Below are 10500 nucleotides of genomic sequence, written 5' to 3' on the forward strand. Positions count from 1 at the left end.
GCCTATAATAAGCGCTTATCCATAGCAGCGTGCTGCTCTAATGCTTAAGAAAACCACTCTAATATCTATATAATTAACCCAGAAGAACCTAAGAGTTGCCCTATTTCTTTCTATTTCTACTTTTATTCCTTATTTACTAAAAGCTTAATAAGGAACGGAAGCTCCTTACCGAGGATATTAGGATCCTACTTAGGCATTACTTACCTTAATAATACCGTATCTAGAACCTACCCTATATTATAGAGGCGATAAAGCTGCTTATTTAGTATAATATAATTAACTATAGGCGTCTATAATATATCCTAATACCTAGCCTCCGCCTATTATATAAACCACTTCTATATATTACTTAACATAGGCTCCCGGCGGGTTTTCGCAATATCCGTACTATAGCTAGTACGGATATTATACTTGCAATCTATAAATATTGCTAGGTTATAGTTACTATAATATAAGTCTTTACTAATAGTAGACTATGGGTCTCTATAGTATATAAGTTATATTACTCATAAGCATACCTAATCCTTATTAACTAGCCGCTATAGGGTAAACGGCAGTTTACTACGCAACTACGCATTAGTTAACTACTTCTTTAGGCGTAGGGTTGGTATAATAAGCTTTTTAGGTAGGCGTACTATAGAACTACTAGGGCTTAACCTACGCCCGCTTCTTATATCTACTAACTGCTTAGTACTAACTAATGCTATAGATAAAGCATCGCCCGTAATATCCGCAGTCTTTATATTTTATCGCTCGCGGATATTATTACACAGCGCGCTTACGCGAAGATTACCTATACACTAAGGTTGTATATACTTAGAACTACCTAATTCATTATAAGGACCCCGCCAGCGGCTCTTAACCATAAAGATTGCTTCGCCTAAAAGGCCTTCTCCTTAGCCTACCTAGCTAAACCGCTGTGCCAGCATATTATAGGATTTATGGCGAGGCATTCTATATTAGATCGAACGGTAGATATCTAGGATATCTATACTGTGTACTACTGCATCTAATACAACAAAAATTTAAATTTAAGACGTTAGGCGCGCGTATTCGGCGTATAAGCAGTCTTTATTAATATCCGCAAGCGTTATATAGTAGCTCTACACCACTTCTCTAGCAACAGCAGCATTATAGCCGCGATAGATTAACTAGCTACGAATAATATTATAACAGGCAGCTATCCACTCCTTAAAATTAAAGAAGATAATTATCTTTAGAATTAGCTAAAGTTGATTAAACTATTGGCGGTATATCTACTGTGCGGATATTAAGCGGCTTCTTAATTGCTCGCCTTCTCCTTAATTACTATTACTAGCAGTATACAAATATACTAGAGTAGCAGTAATAGTAAAGTAAAGAGCTTAAAAGTCCTTCTTCTCTAGCGCGGTTATAACCCTCCATATAATCTTTAGCTCCGGCCAATTAATTAGGGTTTTAATAACTTATATATTAGGTTTAAACCTAGCCAGCTTATATATAGTCTAAAACGTAAATAGGTCTAGTGTTATGGTATATATAAACCAAGGCTTATTAACTAAGACTAAATATACTTTAAAGAGTTATATATACGCTATATAGAAGGTCTCTCCCTAATTAGCAAGTAGGTGTACTTTATTAACTACTATAAGGGTAATATAGGAACGAAATATTGGGTCTATTAGAACCTTATATAGCTTATTACTAACTAAAAGCTCTAGGGAGATAAGGATATATATATAGCTGCCTATACGGATATCCTTAATTAGCTNNGCNNATATTNTTTTNTNNTATATATAAATAGGTNNAATATAAGGTAGCTTTATAATCTTTTTTACTTACTCTAACCTAATCGCGTTAAGTAAAAGAATAATAATAACAACTATATTAGGTATAAGACATAGTAGTGCTTACATTATTATACTCTTACTAAAAGACGTCTTTACTATAAGTATAAGATCTCGCCGCTTAAATATTAGCACCCTTAAGGCCTTAAGCTGCTCCATATAACCGCGGTACAGATATATCTCCGCAATAGCTTTATTTAGCTTACTTATTTAAAGTTTATAAGAGCTGCTTATAAGCTAGGGTAGCTCCCTCTATAGGCTATATAGCCGTAAAGACCGCTAGGGATCCATTTTAATATAATCCCCAACCTATTGCGTATTGCTAGCTTATTAATCTACTTAACTAGCTTATAGTTTATAACCTTTTTACCTTATTTACTTTAATGGAGGTATTAGTAAATAGCGCTTAAAAGCAGTAGAGGGAGAATAAAGGGTTAGATAAAGGCAGGGAGGACTTAAATACGTTATAATAAATAGATCTTAATAGGTTTTAATTATTAGATTATGGATATAATAGATAGAGAGTGGGTAGTTAAGATTAACATATTATTAGTGCGGATATTACTAATTATTTACTTTAGCAAACCACGTTATAGCTATTTTAAAATTAATATTAGAAACGGGAAAGTAGGGAGACTTCTTATATAGACTATTTAATTCGCCGGAGCCTAGTATATAATTAATGGATTTTTTAAGCTGCCTAAACTTGTTATAAGAATAAGAAGTAAATATCCGTAATATTAGCCATGCGGATATTACAACGTGCTTTATAAACGTCGGCCAAAGTGTCTTAGACTACACAGGGACAGATGGCCTAAACTGGTTTAGTGCCATCGGGCCGGATTTATCCGGCGTCCCATGTGGTCTGAGCATGCTGAGATAACGACCACACTGTGCACGGCCCCCCCCCCGCCTACCAACAGTATAAAAGGGTGCACCCTGGCATATTTTGGTGAGGAAAAGCGTGCACGAGGTGGGTCTATGCATAAGGTGGCCCGCGACGTTAAGTATTCAAGGGTGTGGTTGAGAAGAGCTCAACACTCACACAAATAGTCCCTTCTCAGGTTGGCTGCATGGACTGTCAAAGTTTCTGATCTATATGGGGTGATTTGCTTATATGTATATTTTGGAATAAGGGAAAGAAGTGCCTGAAACACCCTCGGTTTTGACGCGGATATTTCTATTCAACATCGTTCACCAATGTATAATAGAAGTGAGCTTCTTGACAGTGTCATTATATAGCGACTTAGGCCACGAGCGTAAAGCACGAATAGATGGAAAATCTGAACTGGGTTCACTGATTCACCAAAATTACAGGACCTCTCTGCTTGTTGTACTAACTAGGCGGCCGTTACTATTGCCGAGGCCTTCATCTCGGACAAACCGTCACGTCTGATGTAAACGAAAAGGCCGATTAACAATGAAATCTTTTCGCCTCACATATACCCAAAAGACTTTGATACTGTACATTTGGCAAGGTCCGCCCATTTTCTAACCCAGTGATTGCCCGTAAAAATAACATGTAAAGAAATATAGATAACAAGGGTGAGCCAGCGCAAAACAGTAGCGTCCGTCAAGATTCCGATGACTGCAACGTTTCAGCCGCTTCAGAGAGGCTTTGTTGTGGTCCCCTCCGCAAGAACGCCGATTGAGGAAGATATTGATAGGACCGCGTATGACGGGTTAATGCCCTGTCACTACCCGAGTAGTCTGAGCCTGAGAAAATTTCCCGAAAAGTAGAGTTTGATCAGAATCCGTTCAAACTGGTCACGTCACCGTTGATGCCGAAGAAGTGAAACCTATGCGTACAGGAAAAGGCGATATCGTCAGCTCAAGATCATCCACCGTTAAAAGCGGCTTGTTGATGATAGAGATTGATGAGGTCCATGGGGTCGTTGGTGGAATTGGACTGGAGGAAAACGTACCAATCCTCCACGTTCAGTGTCGTGGGCACGATCGGATTATGCCGGCCATTACTGCTATTGCTCCATGTGTCCTCACCGCCAGCTGCATGTTGATGCTGTGCCATCATGTCTATATGTTGTGCCCATCCTTGTGGGTCACTCTGATCGTGCATGCCTGAGTGCATCGGGATCGTGGCACTGTGCGGAGTTTGCATGTGCTGCGGCTGCATACTTGTGCCATGAGGATGTATTGGCATTGGCTGCTGCGGACGAGAGAGTTGTGGATCCACAAGGCTGTGATGCTGTATAGGAGAGATTTGAGGGAAATTCACCTGAGTGTCAGCGGGGAAGAGCTGGTCAGGCTGAAAATTTTGCCAGAGTTCTTGAGAGATGTTTGGCGAGTTCCGTGTGACCAAGAAGAGCTCTGGTGGTGTACCTGGGTACGAATATGAAGGATTGAAAGGGGTTGTTGGGCGGGTGCCCGACCTTGAGGGCCCCATGAATGCGTCGCTATTCTGACGAGGCATGTGTGGGGATGCTGCAGTTATGTTTGGCATAGACTGCTGAGGAATTTCGCGAGACGGCGTAACAGCCGGCGTTTGTGGTCTCGAGCGCTCATATGATACTTGAGGAGCGGGTGGTCCGTTCGAGAAACCAATGTCCATATCGTCAAACTTGCGTTTGGTCGCCTCTTGCACAGGCTTCGGTGGCGGCTGTGGCGCTGTCTGCTTATTCTTTTGGTGACGCTTTCCAGCAGCTTTCTGGAGTCTCTCCTCCAAATGCTTGTTCCCGAGGATAGATTCGAACAGGGTATGCACCATTTTCGCTACCAACCAGACTTTTGAAACCTCCTTTAGGGCGTCCATACAAACTTGCAATCGTTGCTCAGTTGCGGATACTATCGATTTATTTGAAGACCGCATCTGATACACGTGCATTATGAGGGCCGAGAATAAGCTGTACACACTATGTAAAGTGTTAGTTGAGCAAACTGCTCTTGAGTGGAGTACACTCTTACATAAAGGCCGGCGTGTAGCGGAGCTCATCGTGGGCTCGTAGATTTTCAATTATCGAAGTAATCATTGCAGCAGCTTGGTACGCTATATTACGAGACGGATAAGCTGCTTCCTCAGCAACAAATCCATTCTGAGGATTCGCCTTTGGGGAACCCGCGGGTGGCATGTGAGCCCGGTGAAGCAGGCATAAGGTGGTACTGAATGGATTAGAAATCGTCAGGGTCTGTTTTGATAAAACATACTAATAGTTTGAGTGTAATAGAGCTGCCCAGAAGTGGTGGCGGGATCTATCCCATTGTACATCTGCTGGACAATGTTGTAGCCAATCTGCGAGTGCCATATCACTGTGAGTTAAATCAATAGCGTTCGTTCGGCGGTACTTAGACGCCACAGAGTACTGTTGTGATAATACGAGGCCCATGATCTCGCAAAGTTTGACGTAGCTTATAAAGAAATGAACGTGAACAGAATCTGGAGGGTACTCCGCCGGACGATCTGGATCGTCCTCAATAAAATCGTCTTCGGATATCATCTCGACATCTGAGTCTTCTGGATTTATAGCCATTGGCCTTCCAAGCGCGACGGCCACCGACCGATCTCTTGAAAACAACGTCCACCAAATGCGTTTCCACAGTCGCTTGTCGGACCTGCTGAGCTGCGAGCCTTCAACACTAGTTATGTTCAGCGACTGATACGTCTCTAGGCTATTTCAATCTATCCAGCAAGCTAACCTTCGATGCATCCCTGAACCTTGAGCCACGATAATTCCGACTCTGCTCCAATAGAAAACGTTTTTCGTTACATCTACGTTGAGGTCAGTTAGAGAGAGTCAAACCAAGATTCTCATGAGTTACAGATATTACCCTCTGGTCCTTCCCAATACCATCCCATTAGGATAACAGACTGCACAATAGTAACTCGATCATCCTCATAATTAGCATCGTAAAGCGCTTTTGCTCGTTTGTAAAATGTCATAGCCGCTGGAGTTGTGGACCCGCTGGAGTCCATCAGCTGAGGGTTTGTACATACACGGGAGCCGGCGAGGAGAATAGCCTGGAGTAGTAGCAGAGAAGGCGGGTTCTTTGAGTCCCGATACTGGCGCATGAAACGACTCCGGTTGATGACGGGCACCACGGGCGCTACCCATTTGAAATATGCCTCCACTAACTCGTCGCATAGGCTCCGTGGGGGTAATAGGAACGCACCCCGTTGGTGTAATATTTCAATCTCCATGTTATCCAGCTCGTTCACACGTGCTTTCGCTCCACGTACGTTTTCTGGGAGTGGATAGTGCACGACATCGGTCGTACCGTAGCGATCGTGAACAAGGAGGGATAGATTCGAGGATTCCCCAAGGTATGCGACTCGTCCGGCTTCTTTGATAGGGGCTCTTGTAAACTTCGGTTTCATGAACTGTACATAAGTCCCGTTGTGAGTTGCTTGCTGCGCAGCATAGGCGTTGGATGTAGTGGTAGAGGGAGTTCCATCGGGAGAGTTGTATACCGTGGTTTTATCTTGAGGTGCCAATCCTTCCACAGGCGGTCCGTCGACGGTCGCTGGGGACTTTTCCACTTCATTCTGGCTGTCTCCACGATCACTGCGAATGGAGTTGCACATCAGCCTCGGTCTACTCACGGCGCAACGTGAAAAACGAGCTCTCCAAATAACGTACCTGTCTACATCCTTCGTTTTGGACTGCGTCTTCTTGCGCTTGGGCGTGGGAATGCGGCACTCGATGGAGAAGGCAGTGCAGTTGGTACACGGCACGCCTAGATTTGCCGCATCGCATCGCACCTAGGAAGTGTGAGAGGTTGGAGAGGCTGAAGCTCGCCGCCCGATCGTCGAGAATTGGGTTACTCACTTTGCGCGCATGGCATGTCTACGGACGGCGATGATTAGCATAAGTGAATCGGACGACGACCTCGGTGCCGAGGCATCGCACGCAGATAAAGATCGCGACTTCCTCCAACGCTTCTGAACCTCCAAAACGACAAACCAAAAGTGTGTATAGCTTCGGGACGGCACAAGGACGCAACGAGATCAAATCTACTCACTTCGCAAGCTCGACTAGCACGCTGCCGGCGAAATGACGGGTGACCTATTTGCTGAGAATTCCTTTACATTATAAGCGAAAGTATACGATGCGACTGGAAGGAAGCATACGGCACTGGATTGCCTTGAGGTGCGGCAGGCTGTGGCGGGGTGGACGTCGCCATGAAGCTGTGCTCGCCCGGCATGGTCGCAGGAACAGCAGGAAGGTTAGCAAATGGTCGTTGCGGTGCCGCGATATGTAGAAGCACAGGCGGCGGGCTCGTGGGTGGTCAGTAACCCCAGGCAGGTCGGCTTGAACGGGGACAATCAACAGGCATTCAACACCAGAAAGACCGGGGCATCACGGGGCCTTAGGGCGTTGCGGTTAGCAGGTGTGAAACTCTGGACAGCCCGCTTTGCTTGTTGCTTGTGCTTGTGCCTCCCAAAAAGGTTCTTTAGGTCCAGAGCCCATCTGCTTTCTAATTCCCATTCCTAAAATTCCCAGTCTTCGTGGCGCCTCGACTGTGCTTTGTTCAATCTGTCCTACTGGCCCTCATCCTTCATCTTGCGGCTCTTTGAGCTCCATCCCATTACCCGCAATTATCGTCCTACGTTATCGATAAGAATTTGGCCAATTAGGAGGCATGNATTGAGTACGGTTCCTTAGTGTTATATGTGGGATAGTAGTTCAACACATCCAGCGCGTTTTTGAAAGCACATTTCATACCGTCGTTGCTTGATGGCCATTGGAGCGATTCCATTCATTTGAATTTCCATCATGTTCATTGCTGCATCTGGGCATCAGCCCGCAACGGGCCCTCAATACCATCTCGCCAGCGACTTTGCTCCGTTATTCTCTTGCAGTTTGCTGCTTCGAAAACCCGGGAATACTGACGGCATTAATGTTTCCAGCCGCTAGTTCTTGCTTCCTGCGCCGGGTTCGCTGAAACACTGTCATAGGGCTGAGCATTTATGCTCTCCTATTTTCTGGTCTCTCCTGACTATCTGGAACAAAACGGCCCGCCGCAAAATATGGGAGGAAACCCCCTTCACAAGCCTCGAGACCAGGGTCAAATCGTAAGCCTCGCCCACTCGCGAAGACATGCAGATGGTTTCGAGCCTCACTGACTGCACTGCAACCCGCGCGCCAGATATGTTCTCCTAGCAGGTACCAAAGATTTGGTTAGGACTTCCGTTAGACTCCGAGCAATTCAATACGTGCTATTAACGAGCCTCTAACGTGCTCTCAGGCACTCACTAATAAGAATGTAGAGTAGCATTAGTGGGCAGAAGCGCCATGCCAAGGATCTACAGAGCATTAAAGCAATCATTGTTCAAGAATTGTGATGCACCCCAGACCCCCTCAAGACGCTTACTACGACGAGCACAAAATTGTATGACCTCGATAAAGAGGATCTAAACTACCTCTTTCCCTTTTTAATAGATCAAATGTAGAAGTCATCACAACTTCCTACAGCGTACTGCGTTTCAACTTCAGCATCATAAATAAGCTATCCGGGACAGTTGCGGGTTTCGTGCTTTGATGAAACAGATCGGCTTTACCTCTATCATATGCCCATTGCCGATGCCTAGCTCTACTGCGCGAATGCTTGGTTGTGGTGAGCCTCCATCTCGACTTCTATTCCTATCCTGAGATTCCCCTGATTCTCAAGGTTTCCCTTCCAGGAGCTTCACTGCACCTCCACCACATCTCTGCGTCTGAGTCCGAACCCAGCCAGCTTAGCCGTCTTGTTGTCGGGTGTGATGTATTCAAGAATTGTGCCGTCCGATTTCTCCTTCCGAACCTCCTCTTCAGTAGCCCACAGGTATCTCTGATGTTCATTTGGATCCAAGACGACATCTAAACTCTCCGATCCTGATTTCCCGTCTTTACCGTCAACCTCAACATCAAAAATAAGCTTGACCCATCTCTCCTGTGATTGATGATGGGGCAGCCTATCCTCCCAATCGAACTGTGTGACCAGCCTTACAAACTTCATGACCTTCAGTCCTGTCTCTTCCTGGAGCTCTCTAGCTATACCATGAAGGATGGTTTCATCTGAGTCCTCGCAAGAACCACCGGGAATCTCCTATAAAGAAGAGCAAATATATCAGTTGTGGTCTAGCAGTAATTACAAACGCCAGGCTGATTACCCAAAAGTTCGGAAAGGCGCGTTCGCTTGCGCTACGTTGCACGAGCAGGAGTCGCTCTTTGTGGAACACCATAGCGCCAACAGCCAATTTTTGGAACTTGAGATTTTGAGCGAGGAACTCGCTCTTAGATATGGAAAACTTTGCAAGCTCTTGAGGAACAATAAATTGGGATTGAGATTGAGAAAGTTTGGAGACAGGAGGCTGGTCTGACATGGTGATGCTTTAAAGAGGTCTAGTATTTTGCTAATAAATCGAATGGCAAAGCTACAGTTCGTAACGGAGTTGAAAATACTTTTCCAGTTGAGGGAAGAATGTCGTTGCGGTAAGAGCAGCCTCCAGAGCTCTTTGCTGTTGCCTATTCGTAGCGCACGAGCCACAGTTTTAGTAAAGTACGTCCATGGGTCAATGAAAGGAAGTTGAAGCAGCTCAAGTACGTCATAAGAGTGAATAAACACTGTAAAATTTTTTAGATGTATTTGTAAGCCTGGGTGCATGAGAAAGTTAAAGTCATTGCTCATCAGCTATCTTTTTCAGGCCTACAACGTCTTTCACTGCGCGATTGAAGGACTTGCCCCACAAGACGACAAGAAATTCAAGTAGAATCACATACCTGAGATGAAAACGATAACACCAGTGCCTAGAATTATAGCTCACAAGAAATCCCTTGACGTAGGCGAGAGAGGCTACATCAACCTCACTAAAATTCAACCAGAAAACATATAACTTAATAACTATAATAGTAATCAATACAAAAAAAAATAATACAGCCTATTTAAACAGTAAACTAAGCTTTCTTAAAAAAAATTCAAAGGTATTTATTAAATTTTTATTTTATAAAAAATTTTAATTTATTATTTTAAAAAGGGGTTTTTTTTTTAATACTATGCACGAGGTGGCGCTAATTTCTAAGTCGTGGCCGGAATTTAGCAGCGCCAACCGCCCAATTCTGGCCATGACTTAACGCACCAAGCCTCGTTAGCAAGACGAATACACTTAACGTGATCCACAAGCTAGTGGCCCACACAAGCAAGTGGCCCACCCCACCAAACACGCGATCGCAAAACGAGGCAATCAGTCAACCACAAATAACTGTATTTGGTGTAGCTATCTACTAGCTAGTTGCCTGCCGTCTAGGGCACGTACGTGCTGTGTTCTATTAATTTGCACATGCTACACTTGCGCATTGCCCGTTGCGGTCGCTCAGCCGCTGCCCCTGCTGCCCCCTTTTGGGCAGCTTGTGCACGAGGATGTAATTTGGCCCAGCTTGTAGGCTTGAACACCTAGGTCAACTCTGCCCTCTCGAAAAAGGGCCTCTTGCTGTTGTGGTGCTGCCATTTAGGTGGTTGTTAAATAACGCGTCGCGTATTAGGTGGGGTGGGCCACTTGCTTGTGTGGGCCACTAGCTTGTGGATCACGTTATAGATTCTACACCCACCTGTCAATTCCGGTGGTTAGCGCAGCCTCGTCTGCACGGCCTTTTTGTAGGGATGTTTTGGTATTTTTGCTGTTTAAGGGAAAGTCAATAAAACACACTAACCACCGGACGCGCCTGGGTACTGTACACTAGTT

At 44.8% G+C, this 10500-nt stretch overlaps 2 protein-coding genes across 2 annotated transcripts; both read right to left on the minus strand.

The window, feature by feature from the left end:
- Window positions 1-3376: 3376 nt before the first annotated feature.
- On the minus strand, window positions 3377-7028 carry K441DRAFT_664338 (cutinase transcription factor 1 alpha). Its single transcript, XM_067649339.1, has 10 exons — window positions 6910-7028; window positions 6801-6861; window positions 6608-6625; window positions 6419-6540; window positions 5610-6343; window positions 5478-5550; window positions 4989-5417; window positions 4749-4943; window positions 3752-4696; window positions 3377-3625 (listed from the first exon to the last, which is right to left on the minus strand). Exons 1-10 carry the CDS (start codon window positions 6981-6983, stop codon window positions 3574-3576), a joined length of 2703 nt encoding a protein of 900 aa, XP_067501262.1. The 5' UTR covers window positions 6984-7028; the 3' UTR covers window positions 3377-3573.
- A 1013-nt stretch (window positions 7029-8041) lies between these two features.
- On the minus strand, window positions 8042-9304 carry K441DRAFT_664339 (uncharacterized protein). The gene is made up of 2 exons (XM_067649340.1): window positions 8932-9304; window positions 8042-8867 (listed from the first exon to the last, which is right to left on the minus strand). The coding sequence occupies exons 1-2, from the start codon at window positions 9142-9144 to the stop codon at window positions 8469-8471; spliced, it is 612 nt and encodes a 203-aa protein (XP_067501263.1). The 5' UTR covers window positions 9145-9304; the 3' UTR covers window positions 8042-8468.
- Between the last annotated feature and the right edge of the window lie 1196 nt (window positions 9305-10500).

This window comes from Cenococcum geophilum (assembly GCF_001692895.1).
Source record: "Cenococcum geophilum 1.58 unplaced genomic scaffold K441scaffold_37, whole genome shotgun sequence".
NCBI classification, from domain to species: domain Eukaryota; kingdom Fungi; phylum Ascomycota; class Dothideomycetes; order Gloniales; family Gloniaceae; genus Cenococcum; species Cenococcum geophilum.

Coding starts and splice junctions, on each gene's coding strand:
- K441DRAFT_664339 (XM_067649340.1), bottom strand. CDS start 9,144: ATGTCAGACCAGCCTCCTGTCTCCAAACTTTCTCAATCTCAATCCCAA. Junction 8,868..8,931: donor GCGCCTTTCCGAACTTTTGG/GTAATCAGCCTG, acceptor TCTTCTTTATAG/GAGATTCCCGGTGGTTCTTG.
- K441DRAFT_664338 (XM_067649339.1), bottom strand. CDS start 6,983: ATGCCGGGCGAGCACAGCTTCATGGCGACGTCCACCCCGCCACAGCCT. Junction 5,551..5,609: donor GTATTGGGAAGGACCAGAGG/GTAATATCTGTA, acceptor ACCTCAACGTAG/ATGTAACGAAAAACGTTTTC. Junction 4,944..4,988: donor CTATTACACTCAAACTATTA/GTATGTTTTATC, acceptor TAATCCATTCAG/TACCACCTTATGCCTGCTTC.